Genomic DNA, 18,322 nt, shown 5'->3' with positions numbered 1-18,322 from the left:
GGAGTAAAGGGTCACACAGGGTAATGTTGCTTAGAGTGCTGCTGCCTTTTAGTGGGTAAATGAGGAGCAGCATTTAGTGTGTAAACTACTTCATATGCTGGTAGCAGTACTGCTGACCAATTTGTTAAGTTTGTGTGCGGGCCAGACGTTATTGATTTTATGACAGAGGCTGGGGGCCAGATGAAATTTGAACAAGGGCCGCATTTGGCCCCCGGGCAGTACTTTGGACATGTCTGCTCTTGGGGTTCCAAGCAAGAAATCCCTTGGATAGTGATGTAATGAGGTGCACCGGGCCTTCGAAGTGTGTCTAGTAATAAAGAGACATTTGTACAAAGCGTGTACCGAGGCTCGCTTAAATTTAGGGGAGGTTCCGAAAATGATTACGTCTGAAGCCTCTCTGCTCAGCTTGTACCACGTGATTCCTTCAAGGTGTGCTTTAGATTTTGCCTCGCGGTTTGACAGCTCGCTACAGTACATAAACACCTCTGGCTACATTCAAAATGTGTGTTTTTGGAGGAGAGTTGCGATCAGGTGAGAGTCTGTATAGTTTGGAGGTGGTCTGGCGAGTGAAAGGTTCAGGAGTGGTACAGTAGTTGATTGGATGGAGCCAGCAAGAAAGAGGACATTCCCCTGTGTCGAAAAAAAATTGTTTTTGATTGAAAATAAATGAAACCCACCCCTTCCCCATGCTATAAATCACTATTCAAGTTACACGTTTACTGCTCTCTGCCTGATTACGCTCATGTCAATTTCAGATAAAAAATTGAACAACCTGTCATATTATGATAATACCATTTGGGGAATAATTTTCACACGCACACACTCCACACTATCACAGTAATCCCTCGCTACTTCGTGACTCAACATTCGCACAGTCAGTGCATCGCAGATTATTTTAATCTTGTTATAAGTATCTTGTTATAGGAATAAAAGAGTTCTAAAACCATATTTATGTGCACTTGATATTCATCTACGTATTTATCTACGTATTTATCTACACCTATATAACCCCACACATGTATCATGAGAGAATGAATATACAGTATGTATTATTTAATTATTTTATGTATGTTATTTATATTAATAATATTTCATTTACATTCCAAACTATTCTTCAATGTTCTAATGATAATATATGCATTTTTAGGATTTTTTTATACACTTATTGATATTATACAAACACAAAAAAAATGTATGTTAAAAATGGGTAGGGGACGTGACACTATTTCGCAGTTTTTCCACTTCATGCGGTCGGTTTCGGTCCCCATTAACAGTAATAAGTGAAGGATCACTTTATATGCATATGTGATAATCTATGTACATAGATGATTTGGCAGAACAATACTTTATAAATTAATTCCTTCCTAACAAACACGCACATTCAAACTATTATTCAATGTTCTAATGATAACATATGCATTTCTAGGATTTTTATACACTTATTGATATTATATAAACACCAAAAAAAAAAATGCATGTTAAAAATGGGTAGGGGACGTGACCCTATTTCGCAGTTTTTCCACTTTACGCGGTCAGTTCCGGTTCCTATTAACAGGAATAAGTGAAGGATCACTTTATATACAGTACATAGTGATAATCTATGTACATAGATGATTTGGTAAAAGAATATTTTGTAAATCAATTCCTCCCTAACAAACACACACACACAAAACATCATCAACTCACTCATGTGGTTGAGAGACAACAGTGATCATACACTTAACCAGTAGGTGGTACCGTGCTCACATGAAGCTTTGAGAAATGAACCCTTTCTCGAACCAATTGGCGCAAGTGGTTCAATGCCTCACGAGGCTTCATCTCACCATCACAACCCTTGGGCCCCTCATATAAATACACAATAAATAAGTATAGGCCATATCAAAAGAAAAATTAAAAATGGGAGACAATATGTGTTCTGTCCTCACTAAACGTGAGCCTGTTTAGCTAGACAGACAGCACAACGTGGCAAAAGTGGATTTTGAAGTCTTTACTTCCTCACTCTTGATGAATTCGTAAAACTGAAAACACACATACAAAAATGTTGAAAATGACGTACATATCAATACTAAATATTTCACACAAAACAAAGTCGCCAAATGTCCCTTCCATTCAATCAATATATACATTTAGTAAATTAAATCTGCACCATTTGTATACAAAAGTCCGCTAGCTTTGATGCTAAAAATGCTAACGTGTTCTCCCTTCTCTCCTCGTAAAACGCTAAATATAACTATACAAACAATATCTCCCCGCTGAACTACAAATACACACACCAACATACATTCCTTGAAACAACTTACAGCCTCATGTGGGTCGAACCAGAACTTAGCTGTCCTTTAGCATTGTTAGACACGTCTGCTTCATAGGAAAAGAAAGGCAGGAATTCAACTACACCCAAAGCCGCCACCAGAGGTCATTATTTGACAAATACAATTGAACAAACCATCACACTCCCCGTCTGGTATAAATACTTTATACCACCAAATGTATAAACTTAATCAGTCTTTTTTGTTTCACTATGACGAGGGAGTAACAAAATCAGTTGGTTTATCGGTCGCAAATAGACACGCGGAGTCCCTTGCTTGACAACTCGTACTTCCACTTTTCGGATTCTTTTGTCTTCGCTTGGGATGCACTTTGTAATGAGTCCGATGGGCCATTCGTTGCGTTTCAGTAGTTCATCTTTAACTAAGACGACATCTCCTTCTGTGATATTGTCCTTGTCCTGAGTCCATTTCTTTCTTACTTGAAGAGCTGTCAGATGTTCTTGTCTCCAGCGTTTCCAAAAGGCATCTGCAAGACTTTGAACATGCTTCCATTGCTTTTTGTACATGTCCTTGATGTCGAACGTACCTTCTGGAGCAGGAGCAGCACCTTTCTTTTGGGTTAGGAGCATGGATGGCGTCAAAACTGTTGGTGTCTCTGAATCCGTGGTGATGGGAACTAATGGTCGGCAATTCATGATAGCCATAACTTCTGACATGAGCGTTGTCAGAACTTCGTGTGTGAGGCGAGTAGGACCTGCTTGCAATAGCATGGCATCAAGAATGCGACGGGCGATGCCTATCATTCTTTCCCATGAGCCTCCCATATGCGATGAATAAGGTGTGTTGAAAGTCCATGTGCAGCCTTCTTTGCTCAAGTAATCTTGAATCTCAGAGTCATCGGTGCTTATTTTCAACTCTTTACAAGCACCTATAAAGTTAGTGCCACGGTCTGACCTCAAAACTTTGGCAGGACCCCTGACCGCGAAAAACCTTCGTAATGCATTAATAAAACTTGATGTAGACATAGATTCTATGACTTCTATGTGAACTGCGCGGGTGCCCAGACAGCTGAACAAAACTGCCCAACGTTTGCTGTCAGCGCTACCGCCTCTTGTTTTGCGGGTGACAACAGTCCAGGGCCCAAAAACATCTAGACCTACCCTTGTGAAAGGAGGCTCCATTGTAAGACGGTCTTCGGGCAAGTTGGCCATTTTCTGTTCAGCAGGCTTACCCCTAAGTTTGCGACATATGACACATTGATAAATGACACTTGAGACAAGTTTTCTTGCGCCAATTATCCAGACACCTGCAGATCGAAGTGCTCCCTCGGTGAGGTGACGACCTTGATGAGCGACATCTTGGTGGTAATATCTCACAAGCAAAGTTGACACATGATGCCTTTTAGGGAGTATCAGTGGGTGCTTTTCATCATATGGAAGATTGGCAAGAGATGTTCGACCTCCCACTCTTAACAGTCCTTCTGAGTCTATGAATGAGTTTAAATTCCACAAGGGACTTGTTTTTGCGATATGCTCTCCTTTTTTAAGCTTTGTCATTTCCTCTTTGAATGCATTTTGTTGAACACTTGCAATGACTGACAGTTTTGCTTGAGTTTGTAGATTTGTACTTTTTTTGTCTGCAGTTTTGGATTTGTTTCTGATGACTGCAATGAGTTTTGCCATGCCTCTTATTAGATGTTTCCACGATGAGAATCTTTCAAAGCGGTGTGGGCTAAGATGTTTGATGCTTACTTGGGTAGCACAGACATTGACTTCCGGTCGAACCTCGACATCTTGTTCTGGTTCGATTAGTTTGAAGTTGTTGTTATCTTCCATGGGAGGAAACTGTGACAGGTCTTTGTTCAGGAAAGGTGGGCCTCTGAACCAGTAGGTTTGTGGTAGCAATAGCGCTGCTATTGGACGTGTGGCAATGTCTGCCGGGTTGTTTTCCGATGAAACATGATGCCACTGCGATGGTACAGATGACTTTCTGATTCTTGAGACTCTGTTTGATACATAGACATAAAACCTTCTTGAGATGTTATAGATGTAACCTAGCACAATCTTACTGTCAGTGTAGAACCTGACATCATGGAGCTTAATGTCGATTTCTTGGCATATGAGCTCAGCCATTTCTACAGCGAGGACAGCTGCGCACAGTTCTAAACGTGGGATTGTGTGCGCTGGTCTCGGTGCTAGTTTGGATTTTCCCATGACAAATCCACTGAAATACTGTCCATGGTCATTTTTAACTTGAATGTAAGCAACTGCTGCTATTGCTGTAGATGAAGCATCGCTGAAAACACAAAGTTCTCTGTGCTGTGTTGAGGACATAGACTGTGGTACATACGACCTAGGAATGTGTATGTTCTCTACCTCGAGAAGTGAATCCTTCCATGCAGTCCACAATCTCTCTTTGTTTGCAGGCAAGGGGTCATCCCAGTCGCATGGTTCCAAGGTGAATTCTCGGATGAGTGCTTTTCCCTGTACAGTTATAGGCGAAACAAACCCCAAGGGGTCATACAAACTATTGACAGTGGATAGTATGCCTCTTTTGGTGAAGGGTTTTTTCTCTTTGCTCACGTGGAAGGTGAAAGTGTCAGATTCAAGACTCCAGCTGATGCCTAAACTTCTCTGAACAGGCAACGGGTCGTTGTCTAGGTTTAGGCTTTTAATGTCTTTTGCCAAGTCGCTTGTTGGAAACGCCTCCATGACTTTGCTGCTATTAGAAGCGAATTTATGTAGGCGCAAGTTTGACACAGCCAACATTTTCTGAGTGTTTTGCAGGAGCGTGATCGCTTCAAGTTCTGTCGGGAGTGAGACCAGACCATCGTCCACATAAAAATTTCTGATAACAAACTGTGATGCTTCTTTGCCATATTCCGTTTCTCCTACCCCAGCAGCTTTGCGTAATCCGTAGATTGCAACAGAGGGAGACGGACGATTTCCAAACACATGCACTTTCATGCGGTACTCAATAATTTCCTTTGCGACGTCATTGTCTTTGTGCCAAAGGAATCGCAGGAAATTGCGATGATCTTCTCGCACTTTGAAGCAGTAGAACATTTGTTCCACATCTGCCGTTACTGCAATAGGCTCCTTACGGAATCTGATGAGCACTCCTAGTAACGCATTGTTAAGATCTGGGCCGCTTAAGAGGACATCATTCAACGCTACACCCTCATGTTTGGCACTTGAATCAAAAACCACACGAATTTGATGGGGTTTTTGAGGGTGGTACACCCCGAACATTGGGAGGTACCAGCACTCTTCCTCAGGTTGCAAGGGAGGTGCGGTTTCTGCTTGCTGGTTGTTTAAGATTTTTTGCATGAACTGTACAAAGTGCTCTCTTGTTTCAGGCTTTTTGTCAAGACTACGTTTGAGTGTGTAAAGTCTCTTTAAAGCTTGTTGTCTGTTGTTTGGTAGACGCTGTCTGGGTGTAACAAATGGAAGCGGTGCAACCCAATTGTTTGTCTCATCCTGGTACATTTCATTTTGCATTATTTTGAGAAATTCTGCATCTTGTTGTGACGGTGCCAACATTTCATCATCCTCTCCTTTGACGAAGATTGTATCCCCAAGATTGTCTGATCGTTTTACTTGATAAGTGTCTGTGAAGCTGTGCATGTCATCTATTACGTTGGTTACCTTTTTTTCTTTGACTTGTAGGACATTTGTGCAGGCATCGAGATATGATGGCCGTCCGTTGAACAAGGTGTTTGTTTTGTATGCTGTAATAGAGACTGGTTTGTGCACTCCACTTACACGTACATCACCTACGATGACCCAGCCTAGGTCAAGGCGCTGCGCGAATGGTGCATTACTGGGACCATTACATTGCTCTCTCACTTTGTGCAACCTCAGGATGTCTCTACCGAGCAGCAAGAGGATCTGTGCGTTTGGATCTACAGGACTGATTTTGTGTGAGAGTGCCTTTAAATGTGGATGGTGTTGTGTGACTTCTGGTGCAGGTATCTCAGAACGATCTTCTGGGATCATGTCACATTCTAGCATAGGAGGAAGTGGCACTTTTACACGACCATCTATTGACTCAATAATAAAGTCTTTGGCTTTCCTCCCGCTCACTTCCATGACACCTGAACATGTCTTCAGAGTATAAATCTCTCTGCTTCCGTTTACTCTGAAGATGTCAAAAAAGTCTGAACGAGCAAGGGATTGGTTACTTTGTTCGTCCATGACAGCATACAAGTTTATAGCCTTTTCTCGTTGGCCTGCTGGATAAACTTTAGCTAAACATATCTTCGCACAAGATCTAGGACTACGTTGTTCCCCACATACCTCGGTGCACATTGTGGTAGCGGAAACGGGTTGTAGACTTGACTCGGTCTCCCCTCCGTGCTGACGCGCCTCTGAAGACGGTTTGATGTCGGTTGAAGGAGGACCTGGATGAAGAGCTGTATTGTGTCTTTCACTCTGACATTCTTTGCATGTGACTTTAATAGTACAGTCTTTCGCTTGGTGTTTGGTTGACGCACAGCACCTGAAGCATATGCCTTTCTCTTTCAGGTACGCCTTTCTCTCATCAAGAGGCTTGGTGAGAAAAGTGCGACATCTTCTGAGGGGGTGTGGCTTGTTATGCAACGGACATTGTTTGTCTGGCTCTTCACATACCTCTTTTAACTCAGTGTCTACAGCAATTTCAGTCTTTTTCACGGATATCATTGGGCGAGTGCTGCTTTTAACTTGTTTATCAAACTTGAACTGAGTTGCTGAAAGAAATGAAAAACTTGGGTCATTTCTTATGCGTGCTTGCTCTTGCACAAATCTAGAACAGACTGAAAATGGTGGAAATATGACACCATGATCTAGTTTGTATTTAGATGCATGTGAAATCCACTTTTCTTGTAGTGAATATGTCAACTTTTCCAAAATGGGATTGACACCCCTGGCGGTGTCTAGAAAGGCTAACCCTGGAGAATGACCTTCTGCTTTTGTAAGTTCAAGTTCCATTAAGAGATCCCCCAGCTCTCTTAGCTTAGTATTTTCTCTAGACGCAATTCTAGGAAAGTCCTCAATTTTCTTAAAGAGGGCATGCTCAATTACCTCAGGTGCACCAAACGTTTCTTCTAGTCGCTGCCAAACCATTTTGAGCGCAGAAGTTGTGTTATTGACTTGAGCTGCACTGATTCTCTTTGCTTGTTCAGTTGACTTGGGCCCAAGCCATTTCAGTAGAAGATCTAGCTCTTCTTTGTCTGACAGAGCTAGGTCTTTAGTGATGTTCACAAAAGATGATTTCCAGCTGCGATAATTTTGTGGATCATCATCGAATCTCTGCATGGTGCCTGTTACAAGTTCACGTCTCATCAGATATTTTGCTACATCACTTACATTTGTGGTCTGCTGAGGGTGGGGAAGAGATGAGCTGAGTGGCTGATACTTGTGAATTGGAGCTGGAGATGTAGCGCCAGGAATAGGTGATGATATGTAGTTGAAAGTGTGGGAATTTTGTTGAGGTAATGGTTGAGGTTGAATGCTTGAGTTGTCAATTTGGTGGAAGGGGTTCCAGCATGGGACTGGGTGTTGTACTGGCTGGATTACTTGACTGTCGATATAATTTTGAACCTTTTGTTTAGAGTCCACAAAGTCGATGGATGATGGATGACAAAGTGGTTGTGCTTCTTCCTGCTGAATTGCTGCTTCCAGGATGTCCGCTTCTGCTGATGCAGCTGCTGCCTCCTTCTTCACCTTCAGTACATGAAGTTGAGCTTGGATTTGAGCCTGTTGCTTCATGGCTTCAGCTTCCTCTTCTGCAAAAGCCAACTGCGCTTGTGCAGCCCCAGCTTTGGCTCGCGCTTTGAGGGCTGCAACGCTTGCTGATGACCTTGTAGACTGCTTTGAGGATCTGGAGCAACGAGACCTTGTTTCCCATAACTCACCTTGACTACTTGGTGAGCAGCTTCTCTGCTGACTTTGCGATTGAGCGTCCACTTGCTTCAACATTATGTCTTTATGCTTGGAGTAACAGCTTCTGGCTCCAACTGTTGATAATGAGGCTTTTTACTGTTCTGTCCTCACTAAACGTGAGCCTGTTTAGCTAGACAGACAGCACAACGTGGCAAAAGTGGATTTTGAAGTCTTTACTTCCTCACTCTTGATGAATTCGTAAAACTGAAAACACACATACAAAAATGTTGAAAATGACGTACATATCAATACTAAATATTTCACACAAAACAAAGTCGCCAAATGTCCCTTCCATTCAATCAATATATACATTTAGTAAATTAAATCTGCACCATTTGTATACAAAAGTCCGCTAGCTTTGATGCTAAAAATGCTAACGTGTTCTCCCTTCTCTCCTCGTAAAACGCTAAATATAACTATACAAACAATATCTCCCCGCTGAACTACAAATACACACACCAACATACATTCCTTGAAACAACTTACAGCCTCATGTGGGTCGAACCAGAACTTAGCTGTCCTTTAGCATTGTTAGACACGTCTGCTTCATAGGAAAAGAAAGGCAGGAATTCAACTACACCCAAAGCCGCCACCAGAGGTCATTATTTGACAAATACAATTGAACAAACCATCACAATATGTATAAAGCATTTTATGTTGTGAGGCGATCAGGAAATGCCGGGGACCCAGTGGCAGAGGTAGTTAAGTCTTTATTCAAAAAGCAAAGTGACAAAACAAAATTCACCCTAAAGGGGAAACAAACAAAAGGAATATTCGGGAAGCGTGGTCTTCTCAGGAGTGAGACTTCTAAGCGATTGTGCTGGAATCTTCTGGCAACTGATGTGCATTTGGCATGTGCTTAAAAAGGCTCTGCTAATGGGCCACAGGTGTTGCCAGTTAGCCTTACCCCTGAGGAGACTGGTCCCTTTCGCACCCGTGCAGCCGCAAATAGGGAGAAGGGCATCAACATGGAACAAAAAGGCAGGATCACAACATTTTAATGGAGAAGCATTTAATAGTTGTTGCCTGAGGGTTGCCTCCCTCTGGCAGCAGGTCCTCGAATACCATTGAATAATGAATACTATACACTTCCAGAACAATGGTTGCCACCATGAGAGCCAGTCAATTTGTTATTATAAATACTTTGAATGCACGATCAACATATAGGGACAATGGTGATGGCAGTAACGATAATGGTGGCGGTGTTAGTGATGGCAGAAGTGATGGTGAGGATGGTGATGATGATGATGGCGATGACGATAATGATATTAAGAAGCGACTGTGCGCCCATGAACATTTTAAGGACTGAATAAGGGGTGGGTCCCAAAAAAGCTTGGCTTTTTCCCACCCGAGCTACATAGATTTGCTTATATGAATTTTTTCATTATTATTATTATTATTTTGTTATCCATATTACCACAAATATTATTAATGGCTTTCTTCTCGTTGTATTTCTTTATAATTGCTCGAAATAAAATTCAGTCGGTCAATCAATAGTATGAATAAATAACATCAAATAAAATGAATTTACACACTTAAAAATTACTCAAGTATGTTTCACTTTTCACAAAATACGCTGGGTCCAATGACGGCATCAAGTGCAGGTTGGTACGGCAGATGGGGTGGAGCTCGACAAGGAGGAGTTTGCTACTGATGTGTCATTTGAAATGGCCAATTCTTGTCTTTTCTGTGGAGTACCTTTTGGCAGCCCTCGGGGGCCTCAAGCAACTGTCTAGCTTGCCCTTCCACCAGCCCCACCTTTGACCAGTATTTATTGGCCCGCAGCAAATTACGAAAATATCGTTGAATAGCTGACTAAAACTTATCAGTTTTAACAATACAGAACTAGTCACTTGAACAGAGCCTGTCTGTTAGTTCAGGGCCCTGACATGTTGAAATCGATGAAGGAAACCGTGTAGAACTTCTCACTCACTCACTCACTCACTCACTCACTCACTCACTCACTCACTCACTCACTCACTCACTCACTCACTCACTCACTCACTCACTCACTCACTCACTCACTCACTCACTCACTCACTCACTCACTCACTCACTCACTCACTCACTCACTCAAGTTTTGTCCTTTTGGTCCACAGGAACAACCAAAAAACAATAGACCAAATAAATCATGTAATTAAAATGGTACCATCATTAGGATAAGCTAACCGTTGTTATAGTTTTACCTATTATTGTTGAAAAGTAAAGGTTTGGGAATGTTTAGAATCAACTGCTTTTTTCGTTTCTTTTTCTTTTCATATTAGAATAAAATCCAGTTGTTATGATCCGCGCAGAACAACGAGCCTGGCAAATTAGGAAGACGAAAGAACAGATATTGATTTTTATAAAGAGAGTAAAAGTAAATGGTTGTGCAGGAACAAACAGAGAAGTAAAATAGGCTACAGATATACCTTGAATATTTCCTGATAGTAACTGCATAGTTTATTTTTGCAGCAATACTGCCCCACTATGATTATTAGAATGCTTCAAGACACACAGCAAGTATACTTTGGCTTAGTTCAAGTGATTAATTATAATAGTGTCACTGGATAAAATGTATACGCAAAACAATTAAATGAGAGCAATGGCCCAGTTTTGGGTTTTTTTAAAGACCGCTTGTGCTCGAGGCGTAACACTTTTGAAGTCGAATTGGCTTTCTCTCAGCACAAAACAAACAAAAGAAAATTTATTCCCACCTCAAGTGCTCCCAAGCTCAGCTCTGAAATTGCATTTTAAAAATTCAACAGCAATACGTTTCCAAAAAGTTTCAACGTATAGTTCAGTATGTAAACATTCAAAAGAGTTTTAAGGTCAAATGATTTGGTTTAGGAGTAAACCATTATTTTCCTTGTTGCCATTACTGATTTTAATCTCAAAATTAAAATCAAAATACCACAAAACATTAAGAATAAAAAATTTTTAAAAAGTAAGCGTTTTCTCGGGCCACATCTTTTTTTTTATTATTAGTTTATCAATACTGCCACCTAGTGAACAGATTTTAACAATACAATAGAGGGTAACCAGAGAGAGCTGTTATCAAATACGTAAATGGTATAAAAGATTGTTTTTATAGTAGTCGGTGGTTAGGGCTAGAAAGACATTTTCTGGTGGTTGAAACAGTACACTACAATGCTGTTGTACTTAATTATACTGGGCTCGTGAGATCATATCAAATGTGTATTAGAGCTGGCCCAATCACCACTGGTATGTAACGAATGCATCCATCCATCCATCCATCCATCCATCCATCCATCCATCCATCCATCCATCCATCCATCCATCCATCCAGCCATAATCTGCAGCTTAATCCAGGGTTCTCTCTCCAGCAGGGGTAACGTTAACCGAATATTTTCCGTCGTTGACCGATTTTATAAAACGGTGACGGAAAAAACTGAAGTCCATCGGTCATTTTGACAGGTTGCAATTCACACCCCAGACCACAGGGTGGCGAGTGAGCATATTAATTAGCTATTGTCTCTCTTGATGCATGACGTCGTTGGCCTTACTCTGAAAAATGTCAAGGCAACTGAGTATCCGAAGTTTCTTCAAAAAGCCCCAAAACGACGATGGTGTTGATAAAAGAGGTGAAAAAACAGGGACTGCACAAGCGGGCACGCAATTCAAGTCCATGCGCACCAGGAGGAAAGTGTGAGACTGCGTTCAGGCCACAGCAGGTGAACTGTTAATTTCAAAACAAAAACAGCTTACTGTAGCCTACCTAGTGGGGCCACAGGCAGCTGTTTTTGTCACTGCGGAGAAAAAGTTACATATTCATCTGCTTGATGTGTGATGGCACTGTGTGGATTCTCTGTTAAGCTTGTTCGGACAGAATATTAGAAAACTAAATACTATTGAATATGTTGAAGCGGTATGCAATGTTAAGAGTCTTGTTAGCTCGAATTGCTGTGTCCAGCCGCTGTAGCTCTGCTACTCTCTGTGAACTCTCTATTCAAGCCGGAACGCGCGCGGCTCTTAAGTGTCTCTCTTAAGTGACTGTGTCGTAGCCGGTAACGCGCTCGGCCAAATGGACACACAAGTACGGAAGGTGAATTATGCCAAACAAAGGGTCACCACAATGTCATTATCATCACTTTAAAAATTTAAGTGACGGGTAAAAATAGATTATGACCGGATTTTTATGACCCTGTCAGTCAAAATGACAGACAACAAAAAAGTCTAGCTCAACCTCTGCTCTCCAGCCACTTCAACCAGCTCCTCCTTTGGGATCCCAAGGCATTCCCAGGCCAGTCGAAAGACACAGTCTCACCAGCGTGTCCCGGGTCTTCTCTAAGGCCTCCCACCGGTGGGACATGCCCGGAACACCTCTCCAGGGAGTCATCCAGGAGGCATCCAAACCAGATGCCCGAGCCACCTAAACTGGCTCCTCTCAACGCGGAGGAGTAGCGGCTCGACACCGAGTCCCTCCCGGATAACCAAGCTTCTCACCCTACCTCTAAGGGAGAGCCCGGACACCCTGCAGGGAAAACTCATTTTGGCCGCTTGTATCCGGGATCTTGTCCTTTCGCTCACAACCCACAGCTCCTGACTATGGGTGACAGTAGGAATCGAATGGTAAATCGAGAGCTTCGCCTTTCGGCTCACCTCCTTCTTCACCACTACGGACTGGTGCAGAGTCTGCATCACTGTAGACGCTGCACCGATCCACCAGTCAATCTCCCGCTCCCTCCTACCCTCACTCGTGAACAAGACCCCAAGATACTTGAACTCCTCCACTTGGGGCAGGATCTCATCCCTGACCCGGAGAGGGAACGCCAGCCTTTTCTGACTGAGCACCATGGTCTCAGATTTGGAGTTGCTGATCTTCATCCCAGCCGCTTCACACTCACCTGCGAACCACTCCAGTGAGAGGTGGAGGTCACGGCTTGATGATGCGCACAGCACCACATCATCTGCAAAAAGCATAGATGTAATGCTGAGGCCACCAAACCGGACCCCCTCAACACTTCGGCTGTGCCTAGAACTTCTGTCCATAAAAGTTATGAACAGAATTGGTGACAAATGACAGCCTTAGCGGAGTCCAACTCACACTGGGAATGAATTCGACTTACTGCCCGTTAAGTGGACCAAACTCTGACACTGGTCGTACAGGGACCGAACAGCACTTAACAAGGGGCTGGGTACCCCGTACTCCTGGAGCACCCCCCACAGGACTCCCCGAGGTACACTGTCGAACGCCTTCTCCAAATCTACAAAACACATGTTGACTCGTTGGGCAATCTCCCATGCAACCTCGAGGACCTTGCCGAGGGTGTAGAGCTTGTCCGCTGTTCCACGGCCGGGACGAAAACCACACTGCTCCTCCTGAATCTAAGATTCGACTTTCCGATGGACCCTTCACTACAGCACCCCTGAATAGACTTTACTGTAGAGGCTGAGAAGTGTAATCAGTCTATAATTGGAACACACCCTCCTTCTTAAAAGGGGGGACCACCACCCAGGTCTGCCAATCCAGAGGCACTGTCCCCGATGTCCAAGCAATGTTGTAGAGGCGTGTCAGCCACGACAGCCCCACAACATCCAGAGCCTTTAGGCACTCTCATCGACTCACGGGGCCTTGCTACCGAGCAGCTTTCCAACCACCTCAGTGACTTCGACCCCAGAGGTAGGAGAGCCCGGCTAGGAGTGCTCAGATTCTGCTTTGTCAGAGGAAGGCGTGTTGGTGGAATTCAGGAGGTCTTTGAAGTATTCTCCCCACCGACTCACGACATCCGTCGAGGTCGAGTCGAGGTGAGCAGTACCCCATCTCCACTATTAACAGTGTTAGTGGTGCACTGCTTTCCTCTTCTTAGACGGCAGATGTTGGACCAGAATTTCTTCTAAGCCGTCCAGAAGTCCTTTTCCATGGCCTCGCCAAACTCCTCCCTTGTCCGAGTTTCTGCCTCGGCGACCACTAAAGCTGCAGTCCACTGTCAGTTGCCTCCAGTGTCACACAGGCCAAAAAGCCCCGGTAGGCCTCCTTCTTCAGCTTGTTCTCATCCCTTTCCGTTGGTGTCCACCAGCGGGTTTGGCGATTGCCGCCACGACAAGCACTAACCACCTTACGGCCACAGCTCCGATCAGCCGCCTCAACAATGGAGGTACGGAACATGGCCCACTCAATGGACTCAATGCCCATCACCTCCCCCATAACAAGGGAGAAGGTCCGCCAGCGGTGTGTGTTGAAGCTGTCTCTGACAGGGGATTCTGCCAGACGCTCCCAAAAGACCCTCACAATCCATTTAGGTCGGAATGCATACATATTGTACAATACATACATTAAAACATGTAATCAGCATCAGTGATTAAAGTAATGCATTTTTATTACATTTAAGTTACCATCACGTTGGAAATTCGCTCAGCATGTGTTTATTTAAAGTAGGGCTGTCAAACGATTACAATTTTTAATCGAGTAAATCACAGCTTAAAAATTAATTAATTGTGATTAATCGCAATTCAAACCATCTATAAAATATGCCAAATTTTTCTGTAAATTTTTGTTGGAATGGAAAGATAAGACACAAGACTGATATATACATTAAACATACTGTACATAAGTACTGTATTTCTTAATTATAACAATAAATCAGCAATATAGCATTAACGTTAACATTCTGTTAAAGTGATCCATGGATAGAAAGACTTGTAGTTCTTAAAAGATAAACGTTAGTACAAGTTATAGAAATTTTATATTAAAACCCCTCTTAATGTTTTTGTTTTAATAACATTTTTAATAAAAAAAAAAAAAAACTAGTAGCTCGCCATTGTTGATGTCAATAATTACACAATGCTCATTGTGCTGAAACCCATAAAATCAATCGCACCCAAGCGCCAGCAGAGGGCGACAAAACAAAAAAACACAAGTAACCAGTAGACATGACACTGCAGTCATTTTAATCTGTTTGAGCGGGGCATGTGCGTTAATTGCGTCAAATATTTTAACGTGATTAATTTAAAAAATTAATTACCGCCCGTTAATGCGATAATTTTGACAGCCCTAATTTAAAGTATTGATGGATTCCATAATTGTCACATTCTAATGCTGGAATTGAAAGCTGAAATAAGTCTAAACCTACACTGCACATCTAGGTACCAAATTCATTGCATGCCAATAAACAGGTTGGTAAAAAAAAAAAAAAAAAAAAAAAGAAAGAAAGAAAGCAAAAGGAAAACAGCCTTTTTTTTTGTCCAATGACCTATTGAACACAACCCTATGAAAATGATTGTGTCATACCACAAAATATTAGGGAGAGTACCGTAATCATTTTGGATGACATGTCTGCTGATGAAAGATACTTTAAGATGAATAAGGTTTCCATAAATCTTGGGCTACATGCTGCTGACTGCCATTGTCTAAAATTGGACGCTAGAGGCCACTGCTATAATGCTTTTAAACACGCCACTTGTGAACGTGCACAGAGAGTTAATGGGTTGCGGTATCGATAGGACAGGGCTAATAATTATATGATGATAGTAACGTGAGCCCTTCGCGGTGCTCAAGGGATTGAAAGACTACTCATTGGCTGCCATCGACGGCGCTATACGTCCGTACGTATATTTAGACTAGGAGGATCGACAGTGATCATTCGCTGCATGCCTCTCCCAGTCAAAAACGATTGGACGTCAAGCGCCGTTAATGGCACTGAAAAATGAGCATTCAAAGCCAGTCCTCAAAGTTAAAATGAATTGGACATCTGTCGTAATAGGATCATCTGAGCTTGGCACAGAACTTTAATGAGCGAGTCAGAAGGCTTTGTTTTGTGCGTAAAAGCCATCTGCGCGCACAAATAGCCACTTAATGATCCCTCCCTGTATAAACACTGACAGAGACAGAACACAATAGCAAATTATTCGTGAATTCAATTGAAAGTGCAGGGTTTCTTCGTCTCCTTCTGCATGAATCTATAATAATAGACGGGATTGCGTGTCTTTTTTATTTTAAAAGGAAGCAACATGTCATGAAATAAGAAGTGGCTTGCCTTGAGGCTAACCGCCTGTGCAATACAATAATGCGTTAATGTAAATAGTCCTTTTGAATTTTCTGTTACATGATGCGAGATATTTCTTTCTCGTGTGCGACGGTGCATGAGAATGTGGTGCGGTGATGAAACGAGCAACACAGGGCGCGCGGATCCCGTCGCCTCAGCCTCGACCTCCTCCCGACTTTCTTCACGTCACCCCGCCCGTCCATCCGTCCGTCTGCCTGTCGGATCCTCCCTCCAACCCTCAGAATCATCCCCGAGAGCCACTCCGGGCTGGGAAAACAGAGACGGAGGGGGAAAGTGAGAGAGCCAAAAATACACGCAGACACCCCACATCACCTAGACTACCTGCTCCGGCTCAACAAGGGGAGGAGGACGCACAAGTGCAGGCGCGCCCGTGCGTGCCAACTGAGCTAGACGATTAAAGGATAACAACACAGTGAAAACTGGAATGAGAGTTTAGCTTAGACACTCTTTGGGGCGAAGATCTCATCTTTGCTGCGAGAATCAGCCTAAATGAGGACACGCTGAGAGGAGTCATGCATCTCAACAGAGAAGAAGATAGCAGCAAAGGTGAGTTCAGTATTTATTTATTTTTTTATCATTCACGGGTTGAATTCTTCTGATCCATTTTACATAGTTTAAAGATCTCGCGTTTGCAGATGCCCTTGAGTGTGTCACGTTTATGTCAGGCAGCGATGCTGGCGGGGTCATTGCAACAAGCTGCCAACTGCCATCTCCTATTGCTCGTCTGGCCCCTTCCCCGCCCACCCCAAACACACTCACAAACCATGCATCGCAGCGAGATGGGATGTTGCAACACATCCGAGGTGTCAAGTCAGTGAGGCAGCTACTTGAGCACTTGTTGTGTCCAATGTTACATCCACCATAGAGGTAGCCTAAGCCCAACATCACAAGGTCATCCACATCGCTCATATTAATGAGAAGTCTGCATGTTTGTGTGCCTTTGATGGTACTCTTGTGTGTATGTAAGGCTGGGATGATACTGTGGGTTTATCTTTGTGGTCGGAATGGAACAATTACGATATGGAGTGAGACAATCTTTCCATCTAAACATGTTGTGAAAGAGTAAATAGATTGCCACACATTTGCCTGCACTATCATTGTAGTAAGGCTTAGGTCCCCAACACCTGCTGCTCATCTTGAGGAAAAAGAGACAGCACATTTTATTTATCATGCGCAAACAGTACATGGTGCTGAGCAGACACACACCCTCAATCAGTCTCATTCCCTGAGCAGTGTTGAAGAAGTAAGCTGGCATGTTTCCACATTTCTTCTTAATTTGTATTTTCAGACAACTCAGTCCGGCCACCTTTTTGTCCTGACCCATTTATTTGGATAATGGCCCTTAACGTGGCTTTTATATGTTCAGCAGTCAAAAACACAGCAGAGAAAATACAACCCAATTCCAATGAAGTTGTGATGTTGTGTTAAACAGAAATAAAAACATAATATTATGATTTGAAAATCATTTTCAACCTACATTTAATTGAATACTCTAAAAAGACAAGATATTTAATGTTCAAACTGATTAACTTTATTGTTTTAAGCAAATAATCATTACAATTTCATGGCTGCACATTCCCAAAAAGCTGGGCCAGGGTCATGTTTACCATTGTGTTACATCACCTTCTCTTTTAACAAGGTGCAATAAATGTTAAGGAACAGCACAATAGCTGTTGAAGCTTTTTAGGTGGAATTTGTCTTATTCTTGCTTGATGTACAGCTTCAGCTGTTTGACAGTCCGGGTCTGCGTTGTTGATTGGCAGTCCAGTCTAGTACTTGCGCTCTTTTACTACAGAGCCACGTTGTTGTAACACACTCAGAATTTGGTTTGGCATTGTCTTGCTGAAATAAGCAGGGGCGTCCATAAAAAGATTTGCTTGGTTGGCAGCATATGTTTCTCCAAAACCTGCATGTACTTCTCCGCATTAGTGGTACCTTCACAGATGTGTCAGTTACCCATGCCAATGACACGAACACAGCCCAATTCCATCATAGATCCTAGCATTTGAATTTTGCATCTGGATGGTTCTTTTCCTCTTTGGTCCAGAGGACACAACGTCCACAATTTCCAAAGCCAATTTGAAATATGTAACATAATTTTCGCACTATAAGGTGCACCTGAGTA

At 42.8% G+C, this 18,322-nt stretch overlaps 2 protein-coding genes across 3 annotated transcripts in view; one reads left to right on the top strand and one right to left on the bottom strand.

Moving 5' to 3' along the window:
• Positions 1-1,972: 1,972 nt before the first annotated feature.
• LOC130915772 (uncharacterized) lies at positions 1,973-8,749 on the bottom strand. The gene is made up of 2 exons (XM_057835864.1): positions 8,678-8,749; positions 1,973-8,395 (listed from the first exon to the last, which is right to left on the bottom strand). Exon 2 carries the CDS (start codon positions 8,225-8,227, stop codon positions 2,495-2,497), a length of 5,733 nt encoding a protein of 1,910 aa, XP_057691847.1. The 5' UTR covers positions 8,228-8,395; positions 8,678-8,749; the 3' UTR covers positions 1,973-2,494.
• A 7,622-nt stretch (positions 8,750-16,371) lies between these two features.
• The window catches only part of syt7b (synaptotagmin VIIb), a 186,800-nt gene continuing 184,849 nt past the window's right edge, over positions 16,372-18,322 (top strand). The window contains exon 1 of one of the 2 annotated variants that reach the window (XM_057834971.1): positions 16,372-16,743. In XM_057834971.1, the coding sequence (XP_057690954.1) occupies positions 16,710-16,743 (34 nt within the window). In that variant the 5' untranslated portion in view covers positions 16,372-16,709. The remainder of the gene's footprint in view (positions 16,744-18,322) is intronic. The other variant, XM_057834980.1, reaches the window with a different exon arrangement.

This window comes from Corythoichthys intestinalis, chromosome 1, assembly GCF_030265065.1.
Source record: "Corythoichthys intestinalis isolate RoL2023-P3 chromosome 1, ASM3026506v1, whole genome shotgun sequence".
Taxonomy (NCBI): Eukaryota; Metazoa; Chordata; class Actinopteri; order Syngnathiformes; family Syngnathidae; genus Corythoichthys; species Corythoichthys intestinalis.
Note: the sequence above shows the minus strand (reverse complement) of the source record. Positions and strands in the feature narration are given on the sequence as shown.